At 36.6% G+C, this 20,648-nt stretch overlaps 2 protein-coding genes across 3 annotated transcripts in view; both read right to left on the bottom strand.

Annotated features, from left to right (window-relative positions):
- LOC137092733 (diacylglycerol kinase theta) overlaps positions 1-13,144 on the bottom strand; it is a 38,635-nt gene extending 25,491 nt beyond the window's left edge. For both annotated transcript variants that reach the window (XR_010908333.1, XM_067457145.1), the window contains exons 1-2: positions 12,424-13,144; positions 6,151-6,230 (exon numbers count right to left, since the gene is read on the bottom strand). Coding sequence is in view for 1 of the 2 variants with exons in the window: in XM_067457145.1 (XP_067313246.1) it covers positions 6,151-6,230; positions 12,424-12,631 (288 nt within the window). In the remaining variant the exon portion in view is untranslated. The remainder of the gene's footprint in view (positions 1-6,150; positions 6,231-12,423) is intronic.
- A 5,596-nt stretch (positions 13,145-18,740) lies between these two features.
- Positions 18,741-20,648, bottom strand: part of nfkb1 (nuclear factor of kappa light polypeptide gene enhancer in B-cells 1) — a 65,971-nt gene continuing 64,063 nt past the window's right edge. The window contains exon 31 of the mRNA XM_067457144.1: positions 18,741-19,275. Within this exon, the coding sequence (XP_067313245.1) occupies positions 19,181-19,275 (95 nt within the window). The 3' untranslated portion in view covers positions 18,741-19,180. The remainder of the gene's footprint in view (positions 19,276-20,648) is intronic.

The following is a 20,648-nucleotide window of genomic DNA, read 5'->3' as shown; positions in this document are numbered from 1 at the left end:
TGAACATTGATGGAGCAACAGATTTTATGTGAAAATAAATCACAAAAGTGGTTTATTTTGTTTAAAAATCTAATAAATGTATGGGGTGGTGAGGGGGCTATATAACTTATATAACTTATTTTGAAATGATGGTTTCTTCATAAATATGGGGATTATCCAACTTAATATATGATACAATCTGAATCTACCCATGTAATGTCAACAAATGGAAAAGCCTGCTATTTATTTATCATCATGTTAAATAGGGTGCCTTTTACCCCAGATATACCATATCAACTCAAAATATATATTAAATCATTTAGCGATTCTTACTTTCTACTTAAATCAAATTAAATATTAGATAAAAGTAGCGCATAATCAACTTGCCCAAGATCTAGTGGTTTAGAGGAAAATAAAATCAAAGGAGCTTTTTACCCCATAGAGTCTTTAGCACTGTTGTCCCCTATACACCGAACAGGCATAACATTATGACCTAATATTGTGTTGGTCCCCCTTTTGCTGCCAAAACAGCCCTGACCCATCGAGGCATGGACTTCACTAGACCCCTGAAGGTGTGCTGTGGTATCTGGAACCAAGACGTTAGCATCAGATTCTTTAAATCCAGTAAGTTGAGAGGTGGGGCCTCCTTGGATCAGACTTGTTTGTTCAGCACATCCCACAGATACTCGGTTGGATTGAGATCTGGGAATTTTGGAGGCCAAGATATCACCTCAAACTCGTTGTTGCGCTCCACAAACTATTGCTGAACCATTATTGCTTTGTGGCGGGGCGCGTTATCCTGCTGAAAGAGGCTACAGCCACCAGGCTATATCATTTCCAAGTTCCTTGCTTCTAAGAGATCAACTATGAGGACATAATGTTCACTTGCTGCCTAATATAACCCAACCACTAACAGGTGCCATGATGAAGAGATAATCAATAGTGTTATGGCTGATCACAGAGTTACACCCAACCACACACACAAAATCCATGTCTGTGCTGCTAGGCATACCTGTCAGCTTCAGTGAAAAACTAAAGTGATATTTAAGGGCAGACGTTCTTGCAGTGAACGACGGGACAGATTAGGTGTTTTACTCAAGATTTGAATTTATAGCTCGGGAACACAAAGAAGAACAGCTTGACATTTGCTCAAGCAAATCAAGATATTTAGACGCTTGACAGGGTGCCAGAAATAAATCGAACCTGCTGATGTCTGTGAGCTCACAGACACGGAACAGCTGTTAAAAAGTCTGGACTGCCTTACTAAGAAATGTCACAAACCAAAATATGGTCACTTAACTAAAAATACTTAAACTCTAGGGACTAAAAATTATAATTCCACATAATACAGAGAAAAATATGGTGAGGTTTTGTATTTAAGGTTGCCAAGGTGCTCAGTCTCTGCTGATGAGGCCCCAAACACACACACACACACACACTCACACTCACACTCACACACACACACACACACACACACACACACACACACACACACACACACACACACACACACACACACACACACACACACACACACACACACACACACACACACAGACACACACACACACACACACACGTCCTTGAGCTGCAGCCCATCTCTCCCTCCTGCAGTGGACACATCCTTACTGGCTCTTGCCCTCTCAAGGGAGTCGCAACAGTAGACTGCAGAGCATCCTACCGGACATGACCTCGTTTCCTGTCATTAGCTGTCATCTCTCTGATCCTAAAGGTGATTGGCTCCTGTAAATGGCTACTGCTGAGGTACTCGGCTCAGAGTACTTTCAGAACAAATAAAGGAAAAAAATTTATGCTATTTTATTAAAAAAGCAAATAGTTTCTTTCCGAGGTTGGGATGAGAGATATTACATACTATTCACTTTTCTTTTTTGTTGTTGCTGTTGTTGTTTTAGATAGTTTTCAAGATTAATACTGGTATTCGTATTATAGATTAAGATTCATAATTCACCAAACTTCCTGCCTAGGAACCACTGATGCAAATTAGCTAACTAGCTACCCCTGGCACAACATTTTTGTGCATGGTCCCTGTTAAATAAATGTAATAAAAATGACACGTTATTCATTGAAATTTTTTTTTTTAATAATTGTAATGCACTTTCTCCAGTCCATACCGTAAAGCTGCAGTCCACAGGTTTTGCCTCTTTGTCGCCATCTTTGTTTGAAGCCTGCAATTGCAGATATTTGTGGACTTCTCATCTTTGTGCGAGTTGTGCATCGACACGGCTTCTCAGCGTGGATGAATCTGATGTTTTAATGAGTTTGTGTGGCTGTCATTTATTCACCGCACCGGTGTGGATACTGTACTTGGAAGTATGACCAAAATAAGAATTTTCACCAGAAAATGTCATCTGAACAAGTAACGTCTGCCACTTTTATTCTGACCAACTGAAAAAAAGCATTACAATAAATTGCACTACCATCGTTGAATTATCTATCTAATCTAACAATCGCTTAGCCCATATCACATTAAACCGTGCAAATTATTATTATACTTTGTTCTCAAATGGTTAATGTTAACAACATCAGCACTGCATTACTATTTAGGTTTCAATTCATGTACAGTCTAATCTTTTGCTTTTGATTATGGGTAAATCGCCAGTTATCATTGACTGTTGTTTGGTCCTTTCTGGATTACAATCTGCTATCAAAATGATACATTTTATTATTCCAGCTGTTGTGAGAAAAGGCTATAAATGATCAGCCACCTACAGCATTCTTCTTTATGTACATAGACGTGATATAATGACGCAAAGAGGAGCGGCGGCAAGCTCGAATTTCCTGCAGAAATTTTTACAAACTCACTGAATCGGGCTAAGGTAAAGAATTTTAAACACTGCCTGGTTATGTACTTGCTCAAAAATTATTTTGGATAATTTCTAACCAAAAAATAATAATTTTGGACTGCAGCTTTAAATTAACTATTAATTCCACAAACATAAATCAATGATATACAGACAGGGAAACATAATCTTAACCAAAAGAGCCTAAAAATCCCAATCCTAAATCCCAATGACTACACTTAAATTCCAACCTATCCAGCCAAATATTCTGGTTCATGTGGAAATACGTCACATTCCAGAAGTTAAATGTGTTCTCTCCCCATGCAGTCTTCAAAAATAACAATTTATTTAATTTTTATCCACTGAAGGAGAATTTTTAAAGAACATATTCTTGACTTTTAGTAATAACAGTGCTGAATGGCTACAACTGTTATGTTTGTATTTCCTCAGATGTGGTTCATAGAGATTGTTGAGTAAAGGTTAATGGAGCAGTAGACTCAGAGACTGACTCACTCCTACACCACCCACCCACCTACGCACACATTCACAAACACACACACATGAAAAAAAAAGCCTTCAGCCAGTACAGAAAGTCACATCCACTTCCTTTTCAAACTGAATGCATCACTCTTAAAGCCTAAGAAACTAGAAAAAGAGAATTAAAACACTGCATTCACTTTCTTGTTTTGTCTCTTCATTCATTATGCATGAAGGCAAACTTCCAGTAGATTCTCTGAGGGTCCGTCTTTGATTCAGACCACTGGTTTCTGTTCCACCTCATTATCTTTTGGTCTAAATTAAGTTTTGCTGTGGCATGGTGCTTGACTCAGCCTTCTGTCATGCCCTGCAGCTGCTCTGATGCAATTGGTTGGTCAGTGTTACCTCTGTGTCATTTGGCTAAAGCAAGGCGGGTTTCGCTCGCTATTGTGGCATCAGCACATTGAGAGGATGCAGTTTCTGAGCAGCGATCATCTCATGTGGTTACTTTTTAGCTAGCTGATAAACCAGCAAGAAGTGCCATTTTCACATGCGAAATATACATCCTGTTTTAAGAAAACAATATAGCAGTTTTTCTTCAAGTCACAACTGTGTAATGTGTGGAGTATAGACATTTAAAAGAGCCTAATAGATCCCCATTATTACATTCCAATCCCATTGTTTGTCATTTAATTGCTATTTAAATGAAAAAATAAATAAATAATAAAATGCATAAAATAATGCACTTTAATGATGGATTTAATATCAAATTATTTTATCATCCAAGCAATTGTGTATTACAATGTCAGACAAACAACTGTTATTGTTTACTAACACTAAAACTCGTAAAAAAATGTTTTGGTAATTGAAAAAAATCTTGAATAAAATATTAAATGTAACGTACTTTTTACATGAAAGTAAATGAAATAAAGTTTAAGTACTTAAATGACTAAAACTAAAACAAGATATATAGAATATAGAAATGTAAAATAAAAAAAAAAACTAATACAAATGACTAAAATAACTGTAAATAAAAAAAGCCAACTCAAAATAATAACTACTATAATAGTAGCCTATTTACATAATACTAAAATGACAAACACTGCAACAATATTGTAATATGTCTATACAATTATTCATTTTGAAAAATTATTAATTAGTTAGCTACTGTAAGACACATACCTGCCTGCACTGTATATTAAGATTGTGGACTGGAATGATACAAATACAATAAAGTAGCTGCACGATTTTGGATAAATTGAGAATCAGGATATTTTTGTTTCAAACATAGATCAATAATCACGTGACAATGTGAAAACTAAACAACTAAACAACATAACATGTCATTTCTCAGAGGTTCTGACTAAATGTTACTTACTGAATTTAAAATGTGAATGTTTCTGAATGTTTGAATGATTCACTGACTCACTCAAACACTTCACTTGATCAGATGAATCTGCGAATCTAAATAAATGATTCAATGACAATATATATTTTTAACAGTCACTTGTCACCACAATGACAGGCCTAATCGATACAATCGTTGAAGTCCAACTTTTTAAAAGGTGATTTATTGATTTGCTCTATTGTGATTGACTTCCGTAGACATCTGTGTTTATATCTGAACTAACGCAGATTTGAATGTTCGCTGTGAATGTGTCAAAGGTTTAAAAGACAGAGCGAATTGTTGTCATTTAGGAATGAGAACGCGTGGGTGTTTGAACCTAGATCTAGACCAATCTTTTAACGATTAATCGTGTTCTAATTAGCACCTGCAATTTGCAAGGACAACGGTGAACTTAACAGTTCAGCGGTAATTATAAAAAATATTGCGTCTCGTGACTAACCAATCAGAATAAAGTATTCCAGAGCAAATGTAATAAACCAAATGTTCATATCAGCAAGGCCACTGCTAAAATTCACAGGGCTCGTGAGTCATGACCTGCATTATATCAGTGCAATGAGTTTATCAACTATAGATTGGGTTTATAATCAGAATTAGTAGTGAGAACACTGAGTGGGAAAAATGGTTCAGTCTAGGCTGATAGCAGCATATCTAGATTGCAAGATGAGCTGCTATCAAAAGCACAAAGGCTGGTTGACAGTTGGCCTTCATGAAAGACCACAAAACGACAGGAAGTCATCAGTAATTCATTATGAAGGCTGGACAAAGGGCTACACTGACTGCTGTGTCACTGAGCAAAACGGCTCCAGTCAGTATGTGAGGACTAAATTATTCAATGTAGATTCAGTGCATAATGTACTTCCTGTTTGTAAATGCAAAGCCATGGAGAAGACAGGTAAGCATCGACTGCTAATTATGAGCTTTCTTGCGTGATCATACCCTACAAAACAGTTTGATCATTCTTCATTAACAGCGTAATTGTTTGAGACTTCATGTCCTGTATTATCAGAGCATCCATCCAGGGTTTTGAAGCCTCAATATTATTGTTATACATCCAAGTAAATAAACCCTGTCTAGCCTTATGTGTGTACGTGTAATATCCACAGTGCCATATATGGATGAATGAATGAATCCGAAACAAAGAAAATTATGCCTAAAATTATTTTGCATCCCTAAGTTTGACTTTATAGGAAGAATTATTTTAGAGGCATAACACAGTTTCTGCCAGTCTCATACTACTCTTGAGTACCCATAGAGTAGCATTGCATTCTTACTTTTATCATATTTATAACAGACAGATACGCTGTACCGATTCTTTCTGAAAACAGCCGAGCTTGTGCAGGCATTCAGTGAGTGGAGCTAAAGAGACAAGAGCATGCGCACACACAGAAATAATCTGTCATACGTCCAATTTGTGTTTTGGCATGAGAATCTAAATCTTAAAAGTGTAAATAAGTCAGAATGCATTCTTCAGAACGCGTCACTCACCCGAATTTGTGTGGGAGCCATACAGGAACACACGGTCCTGATGTGCTTCAAACACTTCTCGTGTGACATGAAGTTACATACTGCAGACAAAAAGAGAGAGAAAGAGATTTAGTGCAGCCCACAGAATCAAGATACATCAGCTTTAGCAAAAAAAAACCTTTTTCAGTAGTGAATTCACAGCAATAATCTCATGCTTAGAGCCAATGTCACTTTTTAAACAAACTAATCTTTTATAGCACCATAAGGATTTCCGAAATAGCATTTCTAAACCGGATTGCCATGCCCATCTGACATTCATGAGAGAGAAAAAAAACAAGTCCTGCGCTAAACTCATTTCATTTGTTAAGTCCAAAGTTGACCTGTTGGACTAGTACTCACAGAAACAAATGAATGCTTATGCTCTTAGGGAAGGTCAATCTATAACTGAACAAAATTTCAAGAACATTTCCAAACATCAAGCCGTGGCATTTATTGCTCAAGAGAACAATTTGCAGCAAAGACAACAGCACCGATCGGCTGTCTATGGTCGGTGACTGGAGGATCACTGTGTGCCCAATTTATGCTGCTGTTTGAGCCCACTTTGGCCCTCAGTACAGACTGAACTTCACTGGTGCATTTGTTGGTTTTTCATGCTTACCAGAGACAGGAAGTGATCTCGCTGGCCAGGCTGAGCTCCTCTCACTATCACAACTACAAGAGCAAGGAAAACATTCTAAAGTTTAACGTACCACAGACACGTTCTCACGCTCAGTGTAATGCCCACTCCGCTTGTGAAATCAGAAACGGTTAGAAATGACAAGCATACAATGCTAAAGACAGCACGAAGATGGCTCTGTTTACACATTCTTAATCAACACAAACATTTGTCATACGAGCCCATGCAACTGCTTTAGCAGGCTGCATTTTTGTTAAGAAATTAAAATAAAAACACTGGTGATAAAGGGACTATCAGTGGACAAAAAATGTATATCAGTGACCAAAATGTATATGTCAATTCTGCAACTGCTCCCTTAAAGAGTTATCTGTACCCAAGGCTGTAACCATGTCTTTATGTTTTCATGTTTTTGTTGCACTTTGAGATTCTTCGGAATGAAAAGTGCATTATAAATAAAATCTATTATTATTATTATTATTTAACATTGGAGGGGTAAACAACAGTAAAAATGTACATTTTTTCCAGTTCTATTGTAGTTATGAAGTAAACTATTTATCCAATTTAGTTGGTTTTAGTTGGTATAAATCAATGTATTTAGTTTGATACAGTCATGTTAAAATTTTGACTTGAAATGGTACACCAAATATCTTGGCTTAAACATTTTTTTTTTCTTTCCTTTCAGCTTCTTTGCTTATGGTTACGAGAGCCATGCTTAGTTATTCCAAAATAAAACTAAAGATGTTTAAGATCATTTTTATCTAAAAACCTTAAGACTAAATTTGGATTTACACTGTTAAAAATATTTTCAAAAGAATCAAAAGAATAAAAAAAGTTTATCAAAGACTTGTCAAGGTCCAGCAAAGTATGTTTATTGGAGTGTCCCAACCTGCATCATCTGTAAACAACATTTCCAGACATCAAGCAGCAGTTACACCAAATATCTTGGCTGAAACAGTGATTTTTTTTTCCTTTAACGCTATTCCAGCTTCTTTGCTTATGTTACGAGAGCCAGGTTTAGATATTTAAAAATCAAACTAAATAAGATGTTTAAGATTTTTTGTTGGATTAAACTTGGATTTACTTGGTTAAAAACCTTTTCAAACGTATCAACAGAAAAAAGAAAAAAAAATTCTCAAAGGCGCAGAAGTACAGTACAGTCCAGCAAATTATGTTTAATAGACAGTGGATTCTGGTAAGATTAATACTTTGGTGAATTTTCTCCTGAGATTAAAAAAATTATGAGAGTCTTGAGTGTCCTAACCAGCATCATGTGTAAATGACTTATTTATTAAATTATTGTAAATAATTATTAAATTATTTGATTTATTTGATGTGATTATTAAAATGGAATTTGTGTGGGATTTTTTCCCACTTATCCCCATTTATTTTTGGTGAATGCGAAACAGAGATAATAGATACTTTGTACTTTAGATAGATACATAAATAAAGAAATATTATCATAAATGTGGTGGGACAAGCAGCGGGGCGAGGGCCGGTGATGAATGTTAACGAGTGCCAGCTGCATGACACACCGGTCTCGTCTCGCGGCCATGTGACGGGAGCATAAAAGGAGGAGCAAGGGCTGCGGAAGACGAGAGAGGACCAGGCCTGGAGTTTATGTTGAGTTTTGTTATGTGTTTTGCGGGCAATCGTCCGTGAGGGGCTGCCCGCGGTTTTACTTTCGTTTTGTTTATTTATTTGTACATTAAAGTTGTTGAACGTTCGCCGGTTCCTGCCTCCTTCCTTCCCATCTACGAACTTTATTACAATAAAATTATTCCGTTTTAATTATATTTAAACAGTACTGTAATATAAATGCTTGTGAATGCACAATCGAAATGCTATAAAAATATAATAAAATATAAAACAGATTTTTCCAAGATAGAACACTGCAATACATTAAAAAATTATTTAGAGAGTTATTTTAAAATTATCTTCATATTTAGAGTTTGATTAATGTAATATTGTCTGCTGCATGTACACATAAAAACTTATTCAATTTTTTTTTTTTTTTTAATAATAATAGAGCCTATTTTACAACCACACCATTGAAAAGTAGGGTATAAAGTACACTGTAAAAAAAAGGCAAATTTTGAACTTTTGAAGTACAATCGACTTGGAAGTTATTTCAACTTAAATTATGTTAAACTGACTTTAAAAAATTAGATACATCTAGTATAACTAATAAAAACAAGTTTAACATTTCTTAACTTATTTTGATGAGTTAAAACAATGTAAAAACATATGTTGTCATAACTAAGTGAACATCATTTTTTACAGTGTAGGATAGGCAACTTCAGAGAGGCTAGCAATAGCAAGTAATGCTGACGTTATCAGAATTATTGTAAACACTAGTTAAAAATTGGAAATGAAAGCACTCTCAAGTCAAAATTTTGAATGCAATGACCTTGCGAACATGACTTCAGAAGTATTTCTATAGAATGTGAAGGCAGCATTGGTTTTGAAAGCACAAGATCCCACCCTCCCCTCAGAGCATCTCCCAAAGCCATGCCTCCTTCAAAACACACGAACGCACACAGCAGAGTCTGCAAAGCGCCACGGGAGATAGTGTTAAAACACCTCATGTGTCAAAGCACATACCATGTCAATAATAATGACTGTAAAAAACGTAGAGCTCTGACTTGCAGCCTGACTGCTTCAGATTCATCTCACCGTTGATAGTGTTGACAGAAACGCATATTTCTGAATCCAAGTATGTGAGCAGCTCTGAGTAGAATGTCACAGGTTGCCATCTTCTTATGACATGGCGTTATAACATGGCGTTATGACATGGTGTGAACGCAGCACAAGCTTGTTGTTTTCGGAAGAGGAACCGTAAAATGCGGCTGCTTTTTTTTATGGTGCTCTGTGGCAGCCTGTCCACAACTACATAGCCTCGAAAAAGCTCTGGATGTGTGATGTCTGAGCAAGCAGGAGCGTGGAGGTATGGAAATACAGGTTGACAGGCAGGTAGGACATCATTGCAATCAGACAAAATTCCATGATTTGACAAATGTTTTTTGGTTCTGAGACTTCCACAGAACATATACACTCCTGGGGAAAACATATGAGCCAAGCCAAAAATGGCTAAACACTAAGCTTTTAATTGTTTTAACCACAAATTATTGTACAGGAAATTTGCAGAACTTAAGCAAATGCACTTCTTAATGCTTTTCTTGTGGTCTGAGAAAAATATAAAACACAGAAAGAGGTTTTTGGCAGATTATGGGTAGTTGTGTGCGGAGTATTAGCTCTGGAATATTAGCAAAGTGGAGTGGCATAAAGTTGCCCAACTCCAATGTGACCAACTGATCGGAGGCATGCCAATACATATGAAAGCTTCCTAAGTTAAAAAATAATAATATTGTGTTTAAATGTTAATACAAACTTGTTTTATTTGCATTATTCAAGGTCTGAATAAATGGCATATTTTTGTAAAATACATTTCCTGCAAATAAATGCTCTAAATGACAATATTTTTATGTGAAATTTGGAAAAACGTCAGTAGTTTGTAGAATAAATATATATTTTTTAAATTTTACTAACAGATACATAAAAACATATCTTAACATATCTTAATTTTGCAGTGTTCTCTTAATTTTTTCAGAGCTTATATGTATATAATTACATAATTCGACCCTTACAAAACACTGTAGCCAAGTCATGTCTGGCATTAATGCAACAATAATGAATACAACTTAATATTCTGAGCCTGACACGTTACTAGTCTCTTCACCAGTGCAATAAACACACAATGGTCATTAGAACATAGCGCATGCGTGTGTGTTTATGTACTACTCTCAGTCCGTCTTGCTACAGCATCCAGCCTGCCGCTTTACTCCACTAGACTATGTGTTACCATGCCAACCTAGAAGAGTCAATCACGACTTCACTGCAGCACATTACGTAACAGAAACATCTCATTTCTGCCTAACTCTGCCTGGTAACATCTACATTGTCAATCAACATCTGCTTTCCTGCCATGCCAATCTCATATGGCGACATAAATCCAGTCCACTTGTCTCTAAAGTAATGCTGCTTGTTGCCATAATCATTCATACAGGAATTGTGGTGAAATCTAGGTGAATAACATGACATTGTGGATTAATCTCTCCCTTCGAAACAGCAACAGGCTTTAAAAGGGCAAAACCAGCTGCTCTAGTTGATATTCATTCTGTGTTTGAGGGGGAAAAATAATGTTATCCTTATAGAAATCAGATGGAAGGGGATTTGGCTCCTTCAATGATTCATTTTGAAGTTATTGGAGGACCATTAAAGTTTAAAACCTACAGATCAGCAGCAATGTGATGACTCCTCATAAAGAGTAAAAAGAAATGAGCTCAGGCATACGCTCTGGTTTTTAAAGAAGATATTCTATCACAGTTTCTGCAAGGCCAAGGGTTACTAAACCAGTACTGGAAACAAAAGGAGAAAAACCAATTGCTTTTTTCTATGCATTACAATAAAAGCTGTCAAGCTTCAAAAAGGACACAAAAGGCACTATATTCCAAGTCTTGCTTTGTGTTGTAAATGTAAGTCGATATTTCATTGAAAATATATCCACCCTAACTTTCATTTATGCGAGTTTATGAGAGAAGTAGACGTAAATTTTTATTTGCTAACTGACCTGATCAAGTTGTCAAGTTCAACTCGTTTGCGCATTTTTATTTGTTTGTCATTGACAACTGACTGGATGGGAATATTATCAGTGAATAATGGATTAAATGTTGATCTGTTCAATACACAAAGCTATGACTTCAGACAACTTGGAATATATTGTCATATGGACCACTTTTATGATACTTTTTTGTCTTAATTAATTGTAATCTGGGCCTTTTAGGTTTGGATCCTGCGAAAGGTGATCAGTGAACCATTAGATATTTTTTCCGAAGGACTGCTCACTGGTTGCTTTGAATTAAATCACAATCTAAAGCCTTACTTAATGCTTATTGTTTACCCAACTGAGCAGCTCTGTAAAGAAAAAAAAAAATGACGTCTAACTAACAGAAGTGAGAATGGTACATATCTTCTCTCACTCTCACCGGCCTCCATCAATTAGATGGATCGTCCTTCTGCACAGATTCCTGTCCAACAGGAGTGTGTCGTATCGATCTGCATCAATCTGTCTTCCCCAGTAAGTAGACAAGCGCTTTGATCATTCTGTCAAGACTCAAGAGGGAGGTGTATAGGACTGCACATGAGACTGATATGCTTGGCATCCTCCATCTATTTTCTAACATACCTTCTTCGTCCCTTCCCTTTCCAGGATGGCACGTGCACAGATAATAATCTGTCAATCAAAATTGTCAATCAAAATGGTATGGGAAAATTCAATTTGGAACAAAATTACTTGAACGTTAAATTAAATAGTTAAAGGACCCAAAATACATATAGAAGACCAACTCAAAAATATTTTGTCTAAGATGTTTATGAGAGTATTTAACCAATACTATGGTTAAATACTATGTTCTTACCATAGTATTGTATTTTAATACCATCGCTGTAGCACCTTACTACCACCTTACTACCACAGCAGTTTTGTGTAAGAGACACTTTGTAGACATTGTATTACTGAATGAAACAGCATGACGACCAAATGAAGCCATAAAGCATCTTACCTTCACAAACAAACCCAACAATCCCCCATACGAAGTCGCTGCAGTGATGGCAGAAGGTCGGTTTGGTCAGGGTCACTTTCCGAAAGCAGTGCCCGGGAGAGTGGACAGAGTACCGCGCCTTTGACCCAGGCGACTGCTGCGCCTTTTTCCTCCCGGGTCCGGGGCTCGAGCTCGGGCTATCGTGCTTCTCCCGACCGCTGTCTGCCATCTCTGTCAGTTACAATGAAAAATCCAGCGCCAAACACCAAGAGAAAAGGCTCCACGGGATTGGTTGTTGTGGAAGTCACATATGTGATTTAGCAATTATGTTAAACCCAATCGAGTCATCACTGAATAAAGTGAATATTCCTTCTCTCCCGCTACAGTGTATCAACAAGAGTCGGAAATGCGTAACAATGAATCAATGTAACAGAATGTCTTCGTTCAAAATCAAAGCGTGAGTTACTGTGAGAGCTTCACTATTTGACCATTTAACCAGACACCAAACTCAATAAATATGCCAGTCTGCCTTTACCGACGACAACCAGCAGTGTGCAAATGCAGGAGAAAAAAAATAAAAGTCGCCGCGTCCACATATGTGATGCGCTGAGGTTTTAATTGTCATAAATCGCCTGCTGCTTATCATTTACGATGATTTTCACTTTCTCAACAGAGGAGATTTTCACCAACACAAGCGCCTTTAACTTCCGCCTGTAGTAGAGCCCCGGCCAGAGAGAGAAACACATTCACACGAGCTTCACACCAGCAACCTCAGCTATGGCAAGCCAATTTAATATGTATTCCTTTGACATCACTAGTAGCCTATCTGTCTGTTACTTGTACTTCCAGTGACTAGTATATATATATATATATATATATATATATATATATATATATATATATATATATATATATATATATATATATATATATATATATATATATATATATATATATAATTTTTTTTTTTTTTGTTTTTTTTTTTTTTTTTGACATGTAACCATATTCATTAGATAAGCCACTGGTATTTTTTCTAACAGTAAGGCTACTAATATCTTTTCAAATATTCACTAGTAATTCTCCTTACATAAGCAAAAACTACAGCAGACAAAATCCCTTAGATTTTAGAGGCTGCTCACTACAGAAGCTTCTTTCCTCAGAATAAAAAAAATAAAAATGTATATGCAACTTTTTATCTCACAGTTCTGACTTTTTTTCTCGCAATTGTGAGTTTACATCTCAGAATTGCGTGATATAAAGTTGCAGTTGTGAGTCCAATTCTGACTTTTTTTATAACACGCAATTGTGAGATATAAAATCACAATTATAAGATATAAACTTGCAATTCTGAGTCTTTTGCCCCTTCTGAATTGGACTTTTTAACTCACAATTCTGATTTTAAACCATGCTATTCTGACTTTATATCATGCAATTGTGACTTTATATCTCAATAAAAAGAGAAAATAAGTCAGAATTGCGAGTTCAAAATGTCAGAATTGCGAGTTCAAAATGTCAGAATTGCGAGTTATAAAGTCAGAATTGCAAATTATAATGTCAAAATTGCGTGATGTAAACTCTTTGCATGATATAGTCAGAATTGCTAGAGAAAAGCCAGATTTGCTAGAAAAAAAGTCAGAATTGCGACAACTGTGAGATAAAAAGTCGCAGTCATCTTTTAAAATGTTTTAGCCTGGATGCCATCCGAACTCAGCCCCACCCACAACATTTGAGCTTGGGCAGTTCGGTCTGGACTTGATCCATAGAGGAGTAATTATGCCGAACAGAAACTGTTCAGACCAATCAAATTTTCAGGGCGGGCTTAAGACGATGATAGACAGATGATCAACAGTGACATAATCAATGCACGCCATCAAAGGCGCTTTGGTTGCATTTGTTCAAATTCTTAATGGAGAACTTGTTCTTATATGCATTCACCTTCACTATTTTTCTCAGAAATGATGATCATGTTGGTAAGTACTCTGTGTGTATCCTTAAATTCTTTTTTATTTCAACACCGGCAAAGATCATTTATTCCAGTGAGTGTGCAGACAGGGTTGCCAGGTTTTTACAACAAAACCCACCAACTACTAACCCAAAACAGTAGGCCTAGCTTCTTGGAGGGGGTTAAAAAAATGGTGTTTGGGAGTAAAATGTGTGTAAAATTCACATTCCTGGGTCTATATATCACATAATTGAGGTCAGTTCAACCCTCGGGAAAACCGCAGACTTGGCAACAAGAGTTCTGTTGACGTTTGACAACATGTTATGCGTCGCTTTGTTGCTCTGATTGGTTGTAGGTCTATCCAATTGATGTCTTTCCTGGTTCGGTTGAAACACGTCCCATAATTACAGACCAATGAAGCAGTATCAGACTCATATTCTGACTAGAATTGAGTATGACGACGTCAGGCTAAAAATGTTTTATTCTATGGCAGAAAAAAGCTTCCATAGCTCACTGCAGAGCCACAGGTGGAGCGTGAAGTCCAGCTTCCCCTCTTTAGCAAAATTATCATCCCCATCCAAGACACAATCACACTGAGTCAATCACATCAGTATTGTCTTAAACTCCTCCCCCATCTCTTCACCCAAAAATCTAGTTTAATGTGATCAAATATTATACAACACTATACATGTTGGGTAGAATTTTAAATGCCTCAGTGCGACTGGTACAATGGTCTCATCACCACAAAAGTAAGCCAAAAGGTAATAATGATTCTAAAAGTTTAGAGATATCTTGCTTACAGAGGAGGGTGTATCCTTTGCCACGGTTTCCATGTAAATTACATTATGTTGCCAAAAAGTGTAAAGTCTGAGTTATATAGAATAATTAAAAAAGTAAAGTGTAAAGATGAATTATTATATAAATAGTCAATAATCAATTGGCATTATGACCTAAATTTGAGGACATTATAAAATGGAATCAGATAAATGTTTAATTGGAATTAAACTACTTTACCACACTGAAACTCGCTGGAAATCATAATTGGGCTAATAAGGCAGGCCTTATATCAAGCTCATGATGTCCAGAGAGGTGGAGCTGGATGTCATTTGGCACTGCAGTGAGGACCATTTTTTGCTACTTGTCATTATTCCCAACACTCTCTGATGGAGATTAACCACATTTTGGCAAACTAGTCCATAAGAAGTTCTAGAAATCACGTTTGCATACGAATCGCATCGCATTAATCACCACCTTATAAAATACTCATGTTTTCTCATGAAATCTGGTTGGATCATTCCATTTTTATTGGTAACAAATTACAAATGTTTGCAATTTAATTCTAAGATATCAGCTATTTACTTCCTACTAGCATATATTCTAGTTTTTTTGGAATAATACCTGTTAGAAGAGAATAGTTAATATCTGCACCATATAACCTTATAGAATTCATTAGAAACTATTGCAATTAATTCCCAGTGAAAATAGTAAAGGTATATGTGCTATTTAAAAAATATTGGATTACTGTGAAAGCTTGGTTTAAAGGATTTGTTTTATTTTTATTTTTTTTAAAGATAATTTTTACTTTTAAGCTTACAATTCTGACTTTTTTTGTCTCAGTTGTGAGTTTACTGGATCTTTACCTTTTGAGCCTTTTGCTATAGTGGACAAAGTTTCTTGGCAGAATGTAAATTTTTTCCAGCGCAAAGTTTCAAGGGGGAATGCAAAACATTTGCAAAGAAGATATTTTTCTTCATCACTTTTTTTCCTTTACCATGCCCCTTTAAGGGCTCTTTAGTTTACAATGTCAGAATTTCAAGATATAACCTTGTTGCAATTGTGAGTTATAAAGTCTGATAAATTTAATTCTCAATTTTTCCCCCACAGATTTGTTTATCCCTAGCCTAGAAATCTAGATGCACCCTAGCGGCAGCATATCTAATCTGCCCACGGGTGTCATCTAGCAACTCTCAATACAGATCTGAGCTTTATTTAACCTAACACTTACCGGGCCAATCACATCGTGTATAGAGTCGGTGGGCGGATCCATAACGACAACGTCCGAGTTGTGTTTGCGTGCTTCTAGTAAACACAGAAACTGGCTTCTGACTTCTTTTCTCAGAATTCTGTTATAAGTTATAAGTCCAATTCTGAGGTAAAAGTCAGCACACAATTCTGACATTTTTGTACAATTGCACGTTTGTATCTCACAATTTTGATTTTATAACTGTCAGTGAGTTTATATCAAGCAATTCTGAGATTTGTATTTCTTTTTATTTTGTGGCGAGCAACAGACTTGCATAGATTACTTAGTTGTAATTCAAAAATAAGACCTAGTTTTAATATACTGGAGTTATAATGCGTAATGTTCATTCAGCTTGCCACAAACACACACTAGAGCTCCAAGCAGGATCCACAGGCTGTTTTTAGAATGCGGAATTCCGTTGTGACGTCGACGCTCGCAGTCGCAGCACATCATGATGTTCTGCAGATGTGAGGGTTTCACGCCCTCCTGGCTGCTTACTTACTGTCATAATAAGTGTTTTATGGCATAGAGTACAATAATAAAAAGTAATGAAGTTTTTTTTTTTTTTTTTTACTTGTGAGGACATCCTCAAAAGGAGGTTTTATCAGTTTAGCTCACTACTGTAGGATTTGTTCCCCGAAGTGTAGCTAAAACATCTTCAAACTGATACATTCAATTACAGATTGGGTGGTTGCAGCTCACTGTATGCTTCCTGTTAACATACAAATACACAGTTACTCGTCACTCAAATTGCTAAACACATCGATGACACGCCTTTAACATACCTGGCATAATACGCAATAGTTTACTGGACTAACTTGAATGGCTGAGTCATCTGAACACAGTGGCTTAACTTTGTAAACTGTAAAACAGACAAATAATACACGTTTAAATTATCAGGAGATTCCTTTTTATAGAAGGAAAATAAACTGTTTAAAAATGTGCTCATGGTAGAATATGTTAATTTGTCAGTCGTTTTTTCCCCTCAGTATCAGATGCTAATATGGACAAAACATAGTACATCATGTCGCTATACTTCCGGCAATTAAATTGCCAAAAGAAAAATGAAACCGTGGTAAAAAATAAATTTAATTCTATAAGTTAATTTGTTAAGCTTAGAGTTAACTTATTGCAGTTATAATTAGCTAAACTATAATAAAAAGGTGATAAGACATGAGGTATGCGAGAATTTAAAGAATTGAAATTCAAACAATTGGATGTTTAAAAAGGTAAGATCTAACGCCATCTGCTGGTGGTTTTACAGAACACATCACAACAACCAGCAAATTGAAAATTGCTGCATCAATTATGGAGTAGAAACAAACTTGTGTGCAAAATGTATATCCAATAAGTGCAGGAGAAAACAGTAATACACAATACATCATTTTATTATAAAAGTATCACAATAAAACCAGGTACAAAGCACACATATTTTCCCTCTGTACAACACTGTTTCACAGGGTACAGACATAAATATCAATTTACAGACAAAATACATTACAGTGCCTGTCAAACCATTAGTCTGGGGTTTTCTTGCTCTCTCTGTCTTTTTTTTAAAAACATTATTTACTATAGTATGACAATATTGTGGTGGCTAAAAGCATTTAAGTGACACGCAAGTCCCCAAATCAGTTCAAAAGTCAGAGGCCATGCTTTGAACAAAGCAAGAACTAAATATTCATCGTGATGCATGAACAGAACCGATTCTAGATCAGCATATTATCTGAGTGATATTTTGTCTTATACAGAGTTCACACATGACAGAAGGGAATGAGATTTAACAGAAAGTAAAATGTAACAAAAAAAAGCTTTCTGTAAAGGTTAATTTCTCAAAGCTTAGACACACACGCACACACACGCACGCACGCACACACACTAGTCAAACACACTCCAATCACTGCTCAGGACTGACCCTGCTGTTTTTTTTATCAATCAAACAAGTGGAAGAGAGGAAATTCTCAAAGCTTATGATTATTTTTATTTTTTATCAGAACCTGTGAACAAACATTATGAATTACAGGTAGCACCACTAAATGCAAAATAAAGGGTGATGGATGGCAGCAGAACAGAGCTTTTTGGAGGGTCTTTTATGGAGGAGAGAGCTTTTTCCATCATCCAAAGGATTTGGTTGGTAGACCAGCAGACCACCTCTTTGCAGCTCCAAATGAAGCTGATCTAAACTGAAGGTCTTAAATTGGATTGTCAAAATATATTAACAAATAGCTGAGGCCAGGCTTATTAAACCAGATTTTAAAAAAATGTATTTATAAACAATTCAGGAAAAAAATATTATAATATTATATATATATATATATATATATATATATATATATATATATATATATATATTTTTTTTTTTTTTTTTTTTTTTTGCAAATCAGGCCTGAGAATCAGACATCATTGACCACCTAAATATTCAGTTTCCTGATTTAACATCTAGGCTCTGGACATAGTTTAGCTTAACCACAAAGAAAACAGCCACATGAGAATAAAAAAATGACCAAAAAGACAATATAGCTCTTATTAAAGGAAAAAATAAAATGTTCAAATAAGTGCTTTTTGGTTTTTTTTATATTAAAAGCTAAAAAAGAAAATCCCCATGGCCAGAGGACTCCCCAGCTTAACAGTTCAGAGCTCATTTGCATTTTGGGGGTGGCTGAGGCACAGTGGGCGGTGGCCATTCAAAGATTTTGGAGGCGTGTCCTGAGTTTGAGTGGCACTGCTGCTGTAGTGAGGTGGGAGAAGCTGGTCTTTAGGTTCAGGCCTCAGTTTGTGCGATTGTGTTTGGAGTCGAAGAAACCGAGGCTGGGGCTCTAGAAAGAGGTTTCCACCCCGCTGTCGCATATTCCACTCTCCTCCTGATGGGGGCCGAGTGTCAAACCCTGAATGGATTTGCAGAGCACGGGACCTGAGAAATGGTTTGTTTTGAGAAAAAAAAAAGGCTATTAATAATATGACAGTAGAAGCATTTCAAATCTTTTCCCTAATTAAAGACAATGCTTATGCATTTTTATTATAAAATTATAAAATAAAATATAATAGATTATGGAATTTATATATATATCAAAGAGAATGGGAAAGGTTGTCCAAACTTTTGACTGGAAGTGTGTGTGTGTGTGTGTGTGTGTGTGTGTGTGTGTGTGTGTGTATGTATGTATGTGTATATATACAGGTCCAATATACCAAAAAATTAGTTTATTGTGAATAAAGTTAACTATTTTCCATAATGTAATGATACAAATTTAACTTTCATATATTTTAGATTCATTGCACACCAACTGAAATATTTCAGGTCTTTTATTGTTTTAATACTGATGATTTTGGCATACAGCTCATGAAAAGCCAAAATTCCTGTCTCAAAAAATTAGCATATCATGAAAAGGTTCTCTAAACGAGCTATTAACCTAATCATCTGAATCAACTAATTAACTCTAAACACCTGCAAAAGATTCCTGAGGCTTTTAAAAACTCCCAGCCTGGTTCATTACTCAAAACCGCAATCATGGGTAAGACTGCCGACCCGACTGCTGTCCAGAAGGCCATCATTGACACCCTCAAGCGAGAGGGTAAGACACAGAAAGAAATTTCTGAATGAATAGGCTGTTCCCAGAGTGCTGTATCAAGGCACCTCAGTGGGAAGTCTGTGGGAAGGAAAAAGTGTGGCAAAAAACGCTGCACTACGAGAAGAGGTGACCGGACCCTAAGGAAGAATGTGGAGAAGGACCGATTCCAGACCTTGGGGGACCTGCGGAAGCAGTGGACTGAGTCTGGAGTAGAAACATCCAGAGCCACCGTACACAGGCGTGTGCAGGAAATGGGCTACAGGTGCCGCATTCCCCAGGTCAAGCCACTTTTGGGCTACAGAGAAGCAGCACTGGACTGTTGCTCAGTGGTCCAAAGTACTTTTTTCGGATGAAAGCATTTTGCATGTCATTCGGAAATCAAGGTGCCAGAGTCTGGAGGAAGACTGGGGAGAAGGAAATGCCAAAATGCCTGAAGTCCAGTGTCAAGTACCCACAGTCAGTGATGGTCTGGCGTGCCATGTCAGCTGCTGGTGTTGGTCCACTGTGTTTTATCAAGGGCAGGGTCAATGCAGCTAGCTATCAGGAGATTTTGCAGCACTTCATGCTTCTATCTGCTGAAAAGCTTTATGGAGATGAAGATTTCGTTTTTCAGCACGACCTGACACCCGCTCACAGTGCCAAAACCACTGGTAAATGGTTTACTGACCATGGTATTACTGTGCTCAATTGGCCTGCCAACTCTCCTGACCTGAACCCC

The sequence above is a fragment of the Pseudorasbora parva genome, chromosome 11 (genome assembly GCF_024679245.1).
Source record: "Pseudorasbora parva isolate DD20220531a chromosome 11, ASM2467924v1, whole genome shotgun sequence".
Classification (NCBI taxonomy): Eukaryota; Metazoa; Chordata; class Actinopteri; order Cypriniformes; family Gobionidae; genus Pseudorasbora; species Pseudorasbora parva.
Note: the sequence above shows the minus strand (reverse complement) of the source record. Positions and strands in the feature narration are given on the sequence as shown.